General features: G+C 44.9%; 1 protein-coding gene across 1 annotated transcript; it reads left to right on the top strand.

Moving 5' to 3' along the window:
- Positions 1–4,069: 4,069 nt before the first annotated feature.
- rap1gapa (RAP1 GTPase activating protein a) lies at positions 4,070–15,315 on the top strand. Its single transcript, XM_068753804.1, has 22 exons — positions 4,070–4,102; positions 4,989–5,036; positions 5,472–5,510; positions 5,627–5,818; positions 6,375–6,478; positions 6,871–6,949; positions 7,049–7,102; positions 7,274–7,357; positions 7,902–8,002; positions 8,175–8,304; positions 8,908–9,063; positions 9,146–9,217; positions 9,293–9,379; positions 9,484–9,624; positions 10,745–10,876; positions 11,894–11,971; positions 13,447–13,556; positions 13,694–13,816; positions 13,959–14,094; positions 14,170–14,275; positions 14,501–14,580; positions 15,259–15,315. The coding sequence occupies exons 1-22, from the start codon at positions 4,085–4,087 to the stop codon at positions 15,313–15,315; spliced, it is 2,127 nt and encodes a 708-aa protein (XP_068609905.1). The 5' UTR covers positions 4,070–4,084.
- Positions 15,316–18,380: the final 3,065 nt, after the last annotated feature.

Here is an 18,380-nt window from a genome sequence, read left to right as displayed (position 1 = left end):
TCTGATTTCCACAACGTCAGAACTTCAATGTCCTCTTTTTTTTGGGGTCTCAAATTTTCCATTAATGCGCTTCAACAAGAAATCCTGCCACTCCGCGCTTTGCAGTGTGTCAGACCACCAGCGCCCACAAATACGTGCATTCTGCTGCTAAATGAGGCGGGCAGCATTTCCTGAGGCGCTTTGCTTTTGATGTCTCCTTGCACTATGTCAAATTGAGTGACCTTTTCTGACTGAATGCTCTTTTGTGTCTCATTATCAGGAAACAAGATGGGAGCGACTCCAAAATCTCTGCAACGCTAGAGCCCCAGCTGGTTCATCCTCCACTGTCATACAACAGTTCTCCGTTTTACAAGGTAGGAGGAGAATGAAAGGGGGGTGGGGGGGTAGTTTGCCCTTTGACCTCTGATCTTATCCCGAGGACCTCTGCGTGACCTTTTGATTATTAGGTGTTTCTACTTATCGTGTCTCTGCAGCTGCTTCTCTGTGGATACACTTCAATCCGTGTTCTGTCTGCTTACTTGAATTCTCATCTTCCTTTTGTGTAACTGATGTAATTCGAGCGCACAGAGGGGGGTCCGTGCATGGAAAAATTGCACGTGCATGATCCAATTGTCAGCACTCGTGGATCGGCTTAGCTTGATTTATTATTCTTCCTTTCAGAGGAAATCATGTGAATATAAACTCAAAATCCTGCTGTTTTACAAATTCAGCCTGTGAAGACAGAAACGGGGGAAGGTTCTCCAGGATATCCTGTCGGTGAAACCATCTAGACTGTCATGGCAGCTGTTTAATCCAGCTTTCTGTCAATCTGCTCTTCCTTTTTTTTTTTTCACATCGTATCCTCCTGAAGGAGTGAGTGATAGGAAAAACGTCCAGAGTTATTTTTAGGATCTTTGTAACGGAACAAAAAGCTGAAGTCATGGCTTCATTCTCTCTAGTGTCAGATCGGCGGTGGGGTTTATATGTCTTTCATCGATTGACTTGATCTGAGCGGAGCAGAGGGAGCGGAAGGAGAAAGGGATTAGAATGTTGGAGACTGGGTTGTTTTACCCGTCACTTCCTGATCCCTACACCAAACACCATCTGTAGGCGCCTCAGACTCACTAGTCACAGATAGTAGACACAAGGACAGGATCTGTGCGCTGGCTGTGCATCCACAGACAGGAAAGCACCCGCCAAAGGAACAGAAGAAGGTATTCCCAACTTTGCCTGGAATACATTTGTCATTAATCTTCATATCCTGGTCCTCAACCAGCGGGAGAAAAACCCGTCGCACATGACTTCAACAGCGGACACCAATTTATCAAAAAAAAATTCATCTGAGGCCCAGGAAGAGCCTCAAGCGGTACCGCAGCATGATAAAGGTTTAGCGGTACGAGACTCGGAAGAGTGCAACTCTTTAATCAGGCCCGTGTGGAAACCGGGTCAATCTGCAATTAACCCCCACCAGCTCTCATGGAGACCGATTCAAACGATCCCTGTTGAAGTTAAAGATGTGATTGCACAACACCGAGCTGATTATTTAATGCACCTGAAATATTTCAAACGCGCAGAAGAATCCGAGTGATGACGTGTTTGGATGCTTCTTTATAATAACTTTTTGGATGGATTCAGAGGGATCGTGAAGACGATTGAAAAACCCTTGACATAATTTCCTCATCCGTGAAAACTTCTACCTTATTTGCATCAGCGATGGCTGTTCGATGTTCGTCGTCTTACATCTTACAATCCTCCATCGTTTTCAGTGTTCATGAAGGTACACCAAGCGGGAGGAATTTTCTCAGCTTTCCAGGACAATCCTAAATTAACGAGAACTACAACAGCAGAACTACCAGAACCACGAGGCCATGCAACAAAGAAGCTGCTGCACAGCTCGGAACAGGAAAACGGCTGGAAAGGCTTTATTCTTATGGGTGGAGGAGCCGGGCTCCACCTCTTGTCAGCCGAGGTCGAGATACGGTTTGCGATAAAGCAGGTCGATGGGATGTCCTCCTGCAAAGCTGCACAGAGAGGACGCCAAAGGAGGACCAACCGGAGACAAGACTCTCCACCTCAAACAATATCTGCTGCCTTTGCATGCAACCTGACACCCGCTGATCGTTCTGTATGCACAGAGCGCACACTGGGAGTGTCAGTGGATCGAGACTTTAACTTCCAACATTTTTATAGTCATGGCTGCAGTCAGCGGGGATGCGGCATTGCCTCAGGTGTCAAAGTGGGAGTCAGTCATCTGTCTGCCGTCCGACAAAGGCAGGCACATCGGTCGCCGAGCATAATCCGAGAATTTAATCCGAAGCCTGTGAAGTCAGTCACGTCAAAACGTCTTCTGGAGTCGCGGGGACGGCAGTTTGAAGGGACAATATGGCTGCGAACGATGACCACCGATTCAACGCACCGACGGTGACGAAGGCGCGCTGGAAGAAACCCAACCGTGTAAGTAGCTTTGCTGCAGAACCAGGCAGGGTGGGAAACATCACTGTGACAAACTACGAAGGGAATTCGGCAGCATTTTTCAGAACCCCCCCCAAATGGAGAGAGTATCACCAGCAAAACACAAAACCTGACGGAGCAGTTCTGCTTGTTTATTCATGCGATGAGTTGAGGGAAAATGTATTTGTACAGTAAAATGTCTTGTCACGTCATCAGCTGACAGGTAATGCTGTAATTTGGGTCAAAACCTACCCAAGCCGCCAAAACACAACACTGTAGAACAAAAGTACACAGATCCTCTTTTTTTCTACTATCTGGACTTTACGGAAGAACCTGCAATTATTTGCTTTCAGGGTTTGTGGCAGGCTGGTGTTTGCACATGGTGGAGGACTTTACTCGTAGTCGCACCGAACGCTAAGACAAGATTGCTCTGTACACAAACCTTTTTGATGGTGTCAGCCTCTCAGCCTTCGCTTGACTACCTGAGACTGTCGTTTCCATGGACGGCCCCAGTTCAGCAGTTTCTGCAGTAGTTGCTTGCCATCCAAACGGTGCATGGAAAAAAAAAGGGGATGCTTTACGGGGGAGTGATCTAGAGAATTGAGCAGGTGGGAAGTATTTTGGCTTTACATTGACCTGATTGACCTGATTCTGATCATTCACCTGTTTGGGTTCACGGGTCCAATAGAGACCTCTGGGACAAGGAAGGGCACCAGAAATTGCAGCCTCGCTAATATTTCTTTGTGTGCTCTGAATTTGAGGGAATATTTGCTCTTGAATCACTGATAATATAATTCATGAAATATCTCTGTGTGATAAAAATGTTATTTCAGTATTTTTTCCATCTTCGCTAAATATACAAGCCCAATTTGTGGCGAATGGAAAGGTTACCTCTTCCATGAGGTCAGAACAAACAAAAAAAGAGTCATTTAAAGGAAAACAATGGAGCGGTTTCTCGCCACCAGCCATACTGTTTCCCTTTCTTTTGTCACAGAGAACAAGGACACTGTCCACTGAGTAGTAATTAAAGTGTTCCCGAAGGCACAATGCGAGGACACAGCCATTAGTATCTGTCCTGAACAGACGCACCAGAAACTAGAGAGCGCAGACCTCCGCCGAGCAGCTCGTCCCCCTCCTAATCGGGTTTACACCATCCACAATGGTGATCTGGATCATCATCAAAAAGTTCTAAGTTGTTCTTGGTCTCTTTTGAGTTAATCAGTTTTGAACATATAAATGAGGCTTTCAATTTTAAAATTATAGATTCTTCACTGACTCCATTCTGGGTCAGATCCGGAAGAAATTCGATGGTGAGATCAAAGTTATTCAGAATCAAGGATATTTTCTGGATCGCCACCAAAATCTAACCACCTGTTCCTGGTAACATTTCCTGAAAATGTCATCTCGATCCGTCCAGAATCTTCTGAGTTATCTTGCTAACGGACAGACAGACAGACAGACAGACAGACAAACGCCAGCGATTACATAACAATAAGAATGTAAGCGCAGCCAAAAGTGTGACAGCGTTCCAAACGTGAGTGCTGGGCGGGGATGAACTGTGACAAGGATTAAACAAATGAACCTCGGCTCCCGACAAACCAACTCAAACCGTCTCATCTCGCTCTCCTCTCTGCAGCCCACAGATTTATTTGAAATGATTGAAAGGATGCAGGTAAGACGATGCATTGATCTTTGTGTTTTCTTCTCACCGAGCGACTAACCAGTCAGCAACCTCTTCCTAAATGCTGCAGCGCTGTGGCCCCCCCCCCCCAGCCGCAAAGCCTTTCTGTCCCCGAACATGACACTGAGCCTGGTGGCTGCGGAGGAGGGACGCCGGAGCGTTATACGTGCCTCAGCGTCTCTGTTAACACTCTGTTTGTAACACTGGCTGACAGCACTATAAGCTCATTGTCTCACCTCCGAAAACCCGTCTCCCGGTCTGTAAAGCCTTTAGACGGATGTTTGTTTTCGTCGTGCAATCCGACACATCTGGGCTGAGGTTCTTTACGAGCTCAGTCACCAAAACGCGTCGGCTTTCATCTTTGGGATCACACGTTGTTAAAAGTGAGGTGGCGGGGGGGAGGATTCCTTGATGTTCAGCTCCATCACCGAGCCCTGATTTAGTATCACAGCATCTCTTTCAATGGCTTGTCCCTGTTTGTGCACCTTCACACACACACACACACACACACACAGGCAAACATACCTCATGCCCAGTATTTCGGTGTCAGTTAGCGCAGCAGTTTCTCAATCCCGGGCTGTTATTACACTTTTTGTTCTCCAGACCGCCTGCTCTTCAGCATCTATTAATCACTTTTCAGTTTCTGCTCTCTGCCGTGATTCTAACTTCTTTCTCTCTGCCTCTTTGCCCCCCCGCCCGACTCTGACTCTGTGTTATTATGTAATGAGGTTGATGCACTTCTTCCTGTCTGTTTTCTCGTCGTCAGGACAAGAACATAATTATTGCACCGCCTTCTGCAGATTTTGTTTTCGTACATCTAACTGAAAACGAGACTCTTCTCTCTTCGGTCTCCTTATTTCGATCTCTCCTCTCGTAGGGCAACAGGATGGACGAGCAGAGGTGCGCTTTTCCTCCCCCACTCAAGGTACAACCGTCTTTGCGGGGACCCGGGTTTATTATTCACATGATGCGACTCCACCATATCTCCCTTTTGCCAGACAAGCTCATTGTTTACACATAATTTTATGCTCCTGGTTCATGCTATCAGTTTTATGGCAACAGACGTAGTTTGGATTCAGAATCACGCATCCTCTGACGCTTTGCTCTGCAAATTCTTAGTGACGAAGCATTTAAGAGGACCGAAGGCTGATTTAATGTCGTATTACTTTATTATTTTAACCGTTGCTCTAGCGGCGATACTTTGATCAAGCGATGCACTGACTCTTCCGTCTCCAAAGCGATATTCTTTTCGTAGCAGTCATGCAATTTGGAACAATGTCTCCTGGGATTGTAGAGCTGAACATTGTGTTTATTTTTATTCTTTGATGAGGAGACCAAGCTTTTCTCTTTATTTCTGCAGACTGAGGAGGACTACATCCCATACCCAAGCGTCCACGAGGTGGGATGATGAAGATGTGCCGCAGTAGCACTTCAGCTTGACGTGTTTGCTTAATGAGTTCAGTTTTATTCTCGTCCTGAAATGACTTTCACAGCTTCTTGGATTCCTTTCGACAGGTCTTGGGCAGACGAAGCCCCTTTCCTCTCATCCTCTTACCTCAGTTTGGGGGTTACTGGATCGAAGGGACCAACCACGAGCTGAGCGACGTGGTCGACGGCGAGCAGCTTCAGACGCTGTCTCCAAACAGCCGGACCAGGCTGGAATGCAACACGACAGCGATTATCTATCGGAAGCACTTCCTGGGCAAGGTCAGCCATTTTAGAGCGACATGAAGAGAAATCCCTTGAACCATAATGAATATGATTTCCCATGCATGTGTGGGGGTGTCTCCATTTTCAGGGACGTTTTGCTCCCCCCTAGCCTTTCATATACACGTTGATGGGATACTGTTGATCACAGTTTGGCCAGCATTCCCTTTCTTCAGGTTTTCTCAGATAAATATAACAACAAGAACATCTTGCTAATTCAGCACCGAAGCCAGTTTTATTTTTTTCTTCCTCCTCAAATGATCCTTACTCTCAAGCCACGTTTCACGATGCATTTCTCTCCTTGTTCATTATAATAATGAAATGAAGAAGCAATAAGCAGATCCCAGTCAAACCACTTACAGCTACCAGCCTCCCCTGTTTGGCACCTCAGAGGCGGTTGCTAATGACGATGCATCGGATGTCACATGCTCGGAATGTGAACAGATTTGTTTTGCCTTGTTGTGCTGGAGAGGATCCATTTGGAAGATGCGGCTAATGATATGCGCGTGTGTCCGTGACTGATACTAATGTCTGCATCCTTGCTCTGTTCCCTCAGGAACACTTTAATTACTATTCGATGGACAGCGTCCTCGGACATCTGGTGTTCTCTGTCAAGTATGATGTGATCGGCGACCAGGAACATCTCCGTCTAATGCTCAGGTATTGCTCATTATGGATAAATGCCATTTAATTTCCAGAGACAAATACTCCTTAGCCGCTGATACAATCAAAATGTAATTTTAAAGGAAGAGTTACGCCTTTCAATGATTAGCGGTAAATAAATGCTAAATAATCCACCTCCTAAAAGGCCCGACGTCGACTGGACAAACAAATCCTCCCAAGTGTTATCATACGAGTTATAAAGCTGGAGAGCGTGTCAACAGCGCTGCCGTTCCCAAAGCGGAGCAACAGATGGACTATTAGGCCAGCGAGTAGGTGGGAGAGAGAGAGAGAGAGAGAGAGAGAGAGAGAGAGGGAGGGAGGAGAGGGAGGAGAGGGTAGGGAGGTTTGAGGAAAGACTGCAACGGATCATCTCATTCCCATCTTCCCAGGAACAAGCTGAAATCGCACCATGATGTGATCCCCATCTCCTGTTTAACAGAGTTCCCCAACGTGATCCAAATGGCCAAGGTGAGAAACGCTGCCTTCGTTATCCCGCAGAGTCCGATCTGTCGCGACCGAGCCTGGAAGCCACATCCTGAAAATGTCCTTTGTCATTTTTCATCCCAGCTTGTCTGTGAAGACATCAATGTGGATCGCTTCTTCCCTGTTCTTTACCCAAAGGTAAAGCAAACGCTTTATTATTCCCTTAGACTCACCTGAATACACGACAAGCCTGGAGATGCAATCTCTCAAAGTTTGTCTACAATCAGTCGTTTTGGTGGAAACACAGGAAACAGAACTTTTACAAGCATGTTAATTTGTCCTTTCATATTTCTTGTCATATTTTCACAGGCTTCTAGATTGATTGTCACCTTTGATGAACATGTGATCAGCAACAATTTCAAGTTTGGGGTCATTTATCAAAAGTTGGGACAGGTGAGCTGCAGATTCGACGAGAGCGCCGACGGCGTATCGTACATTCTAATTCCTGATTATGCTCCGTCTTATTTCTGGCTTTCACTCCAGCCTGCGACTGTCTTCAACCTCCCGCTTGCTCTATAGGCGCCGGAGGAGTTATTGATAAGCTGAGGACTCTTGTACCGATACAGACCTCAGCGTATAAGAGATCCCGATCCCTTTAGAGCCTGCAGTTTAAACGCCGTTTGGGCTCTGTCCTGCGGGACCTTCTTCATTAAGGACGTCCGGCAGGAGGAGGCATGCAAAACAGGAAAATGTCAATGAGCTTCTCCTCAGATGCTCCGTGATCAATAGATAATGAGCAGTCATGAATGCAAAAAGCTCATCTCTTATGTTAAAGACTCCAGATGCAAATGAATAAAATCCCGTCTCCTCTTTGCGTCATAAATTTCACTATCGCTGGACGTGAACAGCAAATCCTCTGCAGCACTTTTAACCTGTCGCTGCCGGAACCCTTTCAGTCTTCCGAGCTTTGATCCTCATGTTTTTCCACTGGCCGCAGACCACAGAAGAAGAGCTGTTTGGCAACAGTAAAGAGAGTCCTGCCTTCGTGGAGTTCCTGGAGTTTCTAGGAGAGAAAATCGAGCTGCACAACTTTAAAGGGTAAGGCTCAGAGTGCGGTTTGAAGGCATGACATATACTCCACTGCGCGTTTCCTACCTTTGATGCCAACTGCTATTTACGCTGAATCAGGCCGGCCGTATGATTGACGTTCGCGTTTTCGCAGCACGAGCAGAGAATATCTAATCAGACACGGTTTTCTTTGTGCTTCCAGTTTCCGAGGGGGGTTGGACGTGACTCACGGGCAGACCGGCACAGAATCTGTCTACTGCAACTACCGCAACAAAGAGGTCATGTTCCACGTGTCCACAAAGCTGCCTTACACAGAGGGGGACACCCAGCAGGTGCTGTAATGCAATATTGAACTAACACACCTTTTATGATTCACGACAGGCAGTCAGACAGGTTTCCTGTGGGAATTGTAATGCCATATCTCGCATGTGCATCCCGCTATTGTGAAGCCAGACAACAGGAGTACATCTTGTCGTGAGCTGAATAAATATAAATGCCCGCTTTTGTGTTCTTCACGAAAAATAATGAACAGCTGAGTCGCCAGCGCTCTGCGTCCCGCTCATGACCTGCTCTCTCGCTGGTTCAAGCAGACGCTGATTAATTCACACAATTCGCCATTGTGGCCTGTTCAAACACAGATGAGGCGAGATTTGGGTGCGAGGCTCCTGTGAGCCGGTCGGAATGGACAAGCTACCGTCAGGGGAAAAACAGCGCCCCCTCTTGGTGGTGGTGTGTAAACGAACATGCTTTCAAGATACAATATTATTTATCTTCGTGTTGTAGTACTCGAGATCGGTCTTTTTCTGGGTGTACTCTGGATTTTTGTTCGAGACAGGTCCAGACCAGACAGGTGTCACCTGGAGGGTCACGCCCCCCTGCACCCAGAGACTGATAATATTTCACTTTTATGTGCTGTGTGGCTCTATGTGTTGCAGCTGCAGAGAAAGCGGCACATAGGGAATGACATAGTGGCCATTGTGTTCCAAGAGGAAAACACTCCCTTTGTTCCCGACATGATCGCCTCTAACTTTCTCCACGCCTACATCGTGGTCCAACCAGTCAATCCCTGCTCTGCTCATGTTCTCTACAGGGTAAATGCTTTCCTTCACTATGGACTCACTTTGCTTCCGGTGTTAAACTATTGATTAAGCTTCATTTAATTTGAATCCTTAGGTGTCAGTGACAGCCCGGGACGACGTACCTTTCTTTGGCCCGACCCTCCCAAACCCTGCCGTCTTTAAAAAGGTAAGGGAAAGACGCCATTGTGAATCACTGCTCCTTAATTAATTCCCGACATGATGCCTCCCCTTCTCTTTCCAGGGCCCTGAATTCCATGAATTCCTATTTACGAAACTCATCAATGCAGAATACGCCTGCTGCAAAGCGGAAAAATTTGCCAAATTAGAGGTGAGTTGTCGGGGAAAATGATTTCAAATACATTTCTGTCAGTTTTCACCTCCAGCCAGAGAAACACGAAAAATATAATCTCCTCCTCCTTTATGGTGCGTGAGGAGCGAACGCGGTCGGCCTTGATGGAGACCCTGTACGAGGAGCTCGATGTGAACAGCCAGGCCATGATGGGCGTTGGAGGAGAGGATGACAAGTTGGAAAACGGAAGTGGAGGAGGAGGGGGATTCTTTGAGTCCTTCAAGGTAACTGGGGAGGCGGCAGCGGTGGCCGTCGCTGGGAACTGGCAGTCTTGAGTTTCTGCAGCTCACGAGAAATGAGTTTGATGAGAGATTATATTTGGCGTAATGTAAAAATTAACCGTAACAGTTGCCTTTGCAGTTTTTACTCCAGATAGCCACACTGTTAATTAAAAACATGCCATTTTTAACTCCTGTATCTATGTGAGACGATGCAGCCAGTAGATTTATGTGAGGACCGGAGAAGCAGATGAAAGCTGATTCAAAACTGCTGACGTGCGCTCTCTGCCCGAGAAGCCTCGGCTGGTCGGGGTTTGCATACGGAGTCGGGATCACTCGCAGCTGGCTGTAAGCTGCACGTAGATAGACACACGTTTGTGGGGGCGATATCCCTCAGGAAGAAAGCAAATAGGTGCTTTTCATATTGTCTCCACTTGTCGGTGTCGACTGTAAACACCGAGCATCAGTAGAACTTCACTCCGTGATTATTCTGTGCATGCGCTGCATAAAGGGTGTCTTCTTTCCGGCTCCGTGCACACTGTGGGCTTTAAGGTTTCATCCGTCAGAATGAAGAGAGACTCTCCTGCTGGATCTCACTTCTCTTGGCTTCCCAACTTTCCCTGCCGTTGCCTCCTGTGTGTCTTTTTTTATATTATTTTGGATTTGCTGCTCTGCTGCCTCAATGTTTGGCCGCTTGCTCACACGATTCCATCCAACTTATTTCATATGACCAGGGCGTCTTCCATGCCTTCACCTCTTCGCTCATGCCTTCAAAGAGGTGCTGTGGACTTTCTTCTGGCTGCCTTTACTTTCAGGGTGAACGGACATCTGTGAGCCACTAAGCCCCTTCTACTTAACCTAGCTTCTCTTACCCCGCTATCCACACATAATGACTCATCTAAACCCCCCCCTCCCTTCCCCTCTGGGTGGTGAAGCTTAGCGGTGCACTCTGTCGCTTCCCTGTCTGTCAGGATTAGAATCGGGCCAGTGCTCTCCACATGTGGCGGTCAGTTTCCAGCCCAGAGACTCCTCTGGGCCTTCGCCCGACCGTGCTGCGAGGTCACGGCGCCATCTGAATGCATCTCCTCCTCCTCCTCCTCCTCCTCCTCCTCGTCTCTCTCCGTAGCGGGTGATCCGTAACAGGAGCCAGTCTATGGATTCGCTGGGTGTTACTAACAAGAAACTGCAAGCAGTCTCCAGTAGCTTCAGCAGCAGCTTTAACCACGAGCCTGCAGACAGCCCCAAATTCCCAGGGATAGTAAGTACAGCCCCCCCCACTCCTCCTGGTCTGGAGTGGGCCGGGCCTCGCTCCTCCTGCCTCCTTCAGCAGTCTCGTAGAGCTCCCTTCACTTGCCTGCTGCACTAACTTCCCACAACGACGGACGACTGTCAGGTTGAGTAGTCAAGCCTGGGACTTGAACTTTTCACGTCACCCTCCAGGTGAATTTCGCTGCTGCTTCTTTTACCTACTGCTGTTAAATCCTGGTGCATCCGCATCGCTAAGTAAATAAGCTCCCACTTAAATTCTAATTACCATATGTGGAGTCCTCTTTGCATGCATGCCAGCTGGGAGGTGTGGACTTTTTTATTTATTTCATTGTTGGTGGTAACAGCATATTCATATTAAGATTGAGGGTGAATCTGTCACCAAGTGAAAACCTTGTATCTCTGGTTAGCATTTTACAGACTTGGTTCAGTGTGAAAATGTCACAGAGGAGCTTTTCATCCTTCAGAATAAAGATAAACGTCTATTATTAGCTGCAAGGTCTTCACTGGCAGTGACTGCATAATGCTGTTTGTTTGATGCTTTTTTTCAATTGAAACTTTTTCTATAAAAAGAAATATAAAATGTATTTTCTCTTCTCTCTTCTTTCGAACACACATCTTCTGAAACTGTGTTTCCAGCTCAAATGATTCTTAACCGAGTGCAACTCAAGCTCGCCCGCCCCGCCCCGCCCCGCCCCGCCCCGCCCCGCCCCGCCCCGCCCCGCTGTTTAACACGCCGTTTGTCCTTCGCTGCTGTTTTGATCTCTTCTTCATCCTCTGTCTCGCAGGCGTTTGGCTCACATCACCTCTCTCCCATTCAGCTGCCTGTCTTACAACAATGGAGCAAAAGTGTCTCTCTTTGCCTTTAGTTTGAACGACATGACTTTTTGCATGGTACCTCATTAATATTTGTATGTATCTCATGTTTTCTCTCCCCCACCCCTTTACCCTCCTCTCTTTCTGTTGTCCTCTGTCTCCTCTCTGTATCTCCTCTTCCCCTGTGGCTCAGTCATTGCTTATCCCAGGCAAAAGTCCCAGTAAATATGGACGTCGAGGCAGTGCCATAGGGATAGGAACAGTAGAAGAGGTTCATGTCTAATTCTAATTATTCTCTAACTGCTCACGTTGTTCTCTTTGCTCCCATTTTTATCTGCATGGCCACCAGTCTTACATCCAGTATGTCTCTGTGTGTTCACAATGTGCATCACGTGTTACAGATAGCTATAAAGACAACGACTTCACTCTAAAGAATGCAAATATTCTCCCATTTTCTTTTACATTAAGTCATTTTTTGAGGTTTTAAAGGTTGACCTGCTGATAGTTCTTGTATTAATTATCACAAAATGATCTGACAAAGAAAACTAGAAAAGCACTCGGAGAGCGCAGACCTCCGCCAAGCACCTCAGTCCCCCTATATTGTGATTTCGACCAAAAATAATGGCCCCTGCATTTATTTTATCTATATGTTTTGATTCATTAACCATTAAAACAAACCTTTCGTAATTGGCTTCATGCTGATATCATTATTAGTTTAGAATTTATTCACTAAAAGCACCACTTTCAGTAATGGCCGTTTCTTCTGGATTCTATATCCGTAGCCTTTGAAGACACAACAAATCAGTTTTGTCCACTATTAATTCCACAGCGTCTTGGTGAAGGCAGCAGAAACAGAACCTCCTTTGTGGAGGGAATAAGAGAGAGATCTGTTTCCTTGGGTATTAAAGATAGAACAAATCCGTTGACCTGCTCCGATACTAAGACAACGCTTGTTAGAAATCTCTATCTCTAATATTAAATACACAGCAGGCAAAAACACAAGTGTACCCCCATTTTAAGATAAATCTCAATTATATCTGCAATTCAGATCCGATCCGGATTAAATTCGGTGGTAACATAGAGATCCCAACCCTACATAACTGTGTCAAATTCCATAAAACATCAGCCAATAATCAACCAAGATATTGAGGAAAAGGTTTTGGAGCTCCATTGAGGGGGCCCACATAGGAACACCGTGACTAATATCATCCGGTCCCAACGACTTCACCTTCTCTACTCCTTTGGGAAGCCGGTATTTTAATTTCAGTGTACCTTGTTCTCTAATTGTAAAATACAGAATATTAATGATTTTATTACGACCTTACAGTGAAATTGATTTAAAAAAAAGGAGAAATGTCTTCTCTATTAAACCCAAGTGAAAGAAAGGCTTATTTCGAGAGCTATAAAAAGGCCATTTAGTGAACAAAGCAGTTGCTGAGCGAGTTAGCAGTCGACCCCGGAGCCTTTAAATCCATCCCTCATCTCCTGCCTCGGTGCTCTCTGCTCCGGCTGAACGGCTGACACCAGGGCTCGATATTAAAGCATATTTAACCTTTCTTCACTACTGTAATGACTCAGAGGAAGCTGTTCAGTCTCATGACTCAGGGTAACATACATTTGAAAAACATTTCCCAGTGTATAATGGATAAATATTGATAAGCTGTTGAGATCAACTCAATATTCAAATATATTTCAGATATTGAAAGTATTTTGAGCCTGAAACTGGGTCTCCTCTCTCCCTGGCAGTCCTTGATCATCCCAGGGAAAAGCCCCACAAGGAAAAAGTCTGGTCCGATCAGTTCCAGGAGAAGCAGCGCCATCGGGATCGAGAACATTCAAGAAGTCCAGGAGAAGAAGTGAGAACTTTTACTCATTAGACTTCGACTACTTCATCTTATAGCAAGTCATTTTCTACTCTTTACTTGTTTGTGCATGCAATTTAGCATCTCATTAGCTTTCCCTGATGATTATTCTCTTCCTGCGGCTCATGCAGCGGTAAGGAGCACTCCTCGAGTACTCAGAAGACCCCCGACAGCGGTCACGTCTCTCAAGATCCCAAGTCGGACAACTCGTCCACTCAGAGCTCTCCTGAGATGCTCACAGCCACCAAGAAGAGGTGTGTGCAACATTAAATACACTGATCACGCCATTGTTTGGGAACCGCTTTGCAGTCCTCAGCGGCGGCAGCACGCTGAAGGACTGAGTCCTGTACATGAGATGCAGCCAGGATGGGCTGGAGAGCGGTTAACAGGATGTAGTTCTTGTCTCTGTGGCAGGGCTCCATCCATCCCTGAAGGTCAAGACCTCTCCCGCTCCTCCTCTAATGCCAGCAGCATGGCCAGTGTGGTGGAGGAGCACGAGGCGGAGGCCACAGAGGACTATGACACGGGCGTGGTGGGTGCTGTGAAATGAGCTACCTGATCGTCTTCAGGTCTACCTCCAGAATAAATGTTGGGCTCCTCTCTCCAGGAGAGTCTGTCATCCGCCGGGACGCCGCACAAGCGAGATTCCTTAACCTACTGTCTGGAGGACAGCACCAGCAGCACCAGCACCAACAGCTGTGGTAACTCCCCAGGTGACAGCAGAGAGGGGTTTGGAGGAGCGGCTCCATCGAACTGACACACGCTTGACCTCTAAAAGCCTTTGTGTTACATCACATGATTATAATCCACCTTTAGAGGCTCATTTCATCTTTAGCATTATTTTTTTTCCCCCATTTATGGATTAATCATTTCAAAGTCCAAATGTGCTGGACCCAGACAGTTTGTCTGGTGTTGTAAACTGCTGACTCATCCTTCAGGGCCAGGTAAACCTGAGCGAGGGAAGGGGGCAGACATCCGTATCAAACTGGAGCGACCACTGGATCGTCAGTCGTCATCGGTGAGTCTGGCATCATTTGCTTAGGTCTAGTATTAAAAACTTGCTCAGTAATTATCCCCGACCTTTCATTCCCCCTGTTTTTTTCCGTGTTCTGCTGCTGATGTTGGTTTTGATTTTATTGCTATTTGTGCAGAACTGTTAGCTCCGCCCACCTGGTTGTAATCCTGGATCTCCATCATCGGGTTAGATTTTCTCTTGTTGTCAACATAACTAATGAAATCTACAAAGTGCATTCTTTATTTTTCCTCTTTTATTTTAACCGTCCATCGCTTTCTTTCCCAAAGCATTCCCATAAATCAGAATCTCGCTGGGAATTGAGACAAGTGCTGGCGTCCGCGATGAGGAGGAGGAGGAGGAGGATGATGGCGAGAGAGATGGGGAACGAAGAGAAAACGCATGCGGGGCCTGACCGGTCTGTCGGCCAGCATCCGTACGTGTCCGTACAGGTGGAGGAGACCGGAAGAACGGCTCACAGGGAGCCAGCTTTTGCACAGCGTCGTTTCCTTCCACTCTTTTCTTTGTCTGCTCACGTATTTGTTGCCTGGTTGTACTTTTACTGCACCTCTTGTTTCAAAAGTGCACAAATACAACTGAAACAAACAGTTTCAGTCGTAAAGAAGATTCCGTATATGTGACTTTAGTTTGTCTTGTTGAAACCCGGGTCTGCTGGCTATGCAGGGTGAAGAAGACGAAAGGATGCCACTGAGCTCCTTCAAGAGGCTGGAAGACAGATGATTCTTTTTATCTATTTATTTTGCAGCATGAAGATGATGGTTTCCTAAAAGTCAAAGTTCATTAAAGATCACCAAATATTCCGCATCAGATGTGGGTATGTAATATTCTCATCAATGCGGTTCAGTGGGATTCTATTCTGGCTGAAGAGCTGCAGCAAATTAATTGTATTTAGCAGCCAAATCTCAAGATTACATTGTAAACATGAAGAGAACAATGTCTTGTAGATAACATGAAATGGCCTTAAACTTATAGATGCAATTCATCTATTCCTCACATTTAGTTCAGATCTCTTATCAGTTGCAACTTAACTGGATTAATAGCACCCGTTTCTTGATACTTGCTGTTATATGTTAGCACACTCTGTATATTCTGCCAACGCGTGGCTATAACAATCAGCGACTGATTAAACTGCTCTGTCTGTCTTGCCTGCTGCTCACCGGTCTCCACCTTGTGTTCTAAATGTTTTCTTTTCTCTCTGCTACATGTTTCTATTGATTGATTGGGTTCTAGTCGAAGTGGCATACATGTCTAAACTGTACCTTTATGGTGACTACATTATCCTGTATTTGTTGCTTTGGAGTAAATTACAATCTTGTCTTCTGTGAAGCTCACTTTCAAGGCTCAGATCTCCTTCAGTGCAGTAAATTTGCAGTGCAATTCTAATAAATGAATATTTATTTGCATTTAAGTGAAGAAATAACTCGGCTACTGCTTTTGTAAATAGTTTGTCGGAGTGTGCGGCGCATAATGTTCGGGCCTTTGGATTTAAAACGGTATTGTGCAACACCTTGATTTGACTGCCAAATATCATTTAATTTTGTGCATCCTGTCTTTTAAATGTTATTTTGAGAAGGTTTTGTAGAAGACATTTTAATATTTTAAGAAGCTATTCAGACTTTTCTGCAAAAGGGAAATCTTACAGTAGATCCTGCTGATCAGTTCAGTTGCCTTACCATCAAAACGACGGTGGAAGTGTAGGCGGGAACGCAAACGGTTAATAGTTAGCAGGATTTACAATCAAATGAATGTTTTGTTGTCGCTGTTGTTTTTATTGTAAATAAATGCCCTGAAAACTTTACAGACTCGTCCACACACTCTCCTGATCATCTCTCAGACTCAGACTTTTCTGTGCATTTAATGCAGACCACTTCATTATTCTGTCACACAGAGAATGTCCCTGCTGCTAAAGGCCAAACTGCCACCGATCCACTTCCCATCATCTTAATGAAAGCTTGGAGAGAAAGCCCCATGAATAAATGATTTGGTGCGGCTGCCCCATAACTGGATGATCTAAATGTGGAGGCCTCCATCTTTAAAGATATTCAGCCTGAATGGGTCTGAAGGAAATTCAGTGACCTGGTAAATGGAACGGGTTCATAAATGCAACATGTTTTCATAAATATGTTTAACAATTCATCTTATGAACAACAGAAGATACACTTTTCTCCATTTAAGAATGAAACCAGCCTTCTATCAGCTCAAAAGCCGTGGGCTCGGCTAGGTTTTTATTGCTATTGTCAATATATCTATTGGTAATACCAGTGAAACAGAGAACTACTCTGATCTGGGATATTTTGATTTGACACAAAACAAAAGAACTGGCAGATCATTAAACAGAAACTCTCTTTAATTAAAACGAAAAACTATTGCATTGTAATACTTTCATTGTACGGTAAATAGTTTACTGTACTTTCATCAACCACTGTAATTTAGATAGTTAGTGCCCTCTAGTGGACTCATCTAAAGCTTCAATTATTCTAAATGATAAAAATCAGTATAGCAGTAAGCTATTTAATAAGAGGTATTTAATCTAACTAATAATTATGCACTTGCAACAACTATTAAACAATTATTACACCAATATACTCACCATGAATTGTGCTCTCAATAATTTCTTTCCTCCTTTCAAAAAAATTAAAAGTTCTTGTCTTTTAATCTGGGGTTCTTGGTCTCTGTGCCGAAGTAGTTTTGAAGACTTCATTGCCTCGTTTTCTGGCTTGTCTCCACATAAGCAGAGCGGCTCACTCGGTGCATGAGTCACCTGTTAATAAACCCGTGTTTTAAGTCTGACTCCTGGCTTGTCTGTTAAAATAATCTTTTTTTTTCTTGGAGGTCAACAGCTCCTCTTCTGGCTTTTCAATTGGCCTTTTTCCTTCGTAAAGAAGCTCCAAAACGTTTGCTATTTACTAATTTTCATGAGTTTACGGCTTTATTTGTTTTGAGTAACGTATCACGTGACGAAGAAGATTGATGACGATGATGATGATGATGATGGTGATGATGAATATATTTATTAGATAGAATGTTAGAGCAGTACAATTACATTCAAACAGTAGCATGTATTACAGTACAAGTACAGTCAAACACCCTGCCTAAGAAGAGCATTTCAAAAAAGCCCTTGCGGTCTTGTTTCCATTGAAAGTCCTTCGTATGTAATTCAACGACATCGACAATACCAATGAAAATAAAAATAAATTACTCCATTGATGCAAAATAACAATAAATTAAAAATACACATAACATTTACAACGTAGGTGGAGATTTTTTACGTTAGAGAAAATCTGGTCGTTTTTCAAAATAAAACACCTTTTAGAAATTGTATATTTAGTTATTCATTCTGTGCGGCCCGGTAACAAATTCTTCAAGGTCTGCTAGCGGGCCGTGGCCCGCTGGTTGGGGACCCCTGCGTGTCTGATTTGCTTCCAACTAATTTTTAACCAGTTGATATGCAGTCATTTGAACTTTTTCCACTGAATCACAAATACTACAAGAACGATCATATTAAAAACCTAAACATCCGTTTGTTTTGACACAAATTTGGCCAAAGATGATCACCTGCCTATTGGGCATCCCTAAAAAATAATATTTATATATTTAATATAAAAAATATATCCCGTGTTTAAACATGCATGTAAGTTTATCAATTAACAAAGAATATTGGAACGCTGTTTGGTAAACTATTTTTTGATTTGGGTTACTCGGCCCCTTTGACGGTTTGTTTTGCTCCTCAGGCGGAACCTTTTTCCGTTATGACAAACAGGAACGGAACGTAATCTGAGTCGAAC

This window comes from Brachionichthys hirsutus, chromosome 2 (assembly GCF_040956055.1).
Source record: "Brachionichthys hirsutus isolate HB-005 chromosome 2, CSIRO-AGI_Bhir_v1, whole genome shotgun sequence".
Classification (NCBI taxonomy): domain Eukaryota; kingdom Metazoa; phylum Chordata; class Actinopteri; order Lophiiformes; family Brachionichthyidae; genus Brachionichthys; species Brachionichthys hirsutus.
The sequence above is the reverse complement of the archived record's forward strand: the minus strand, read 5'-3'. Positions and strand labels throughout refer to the sequence as shown.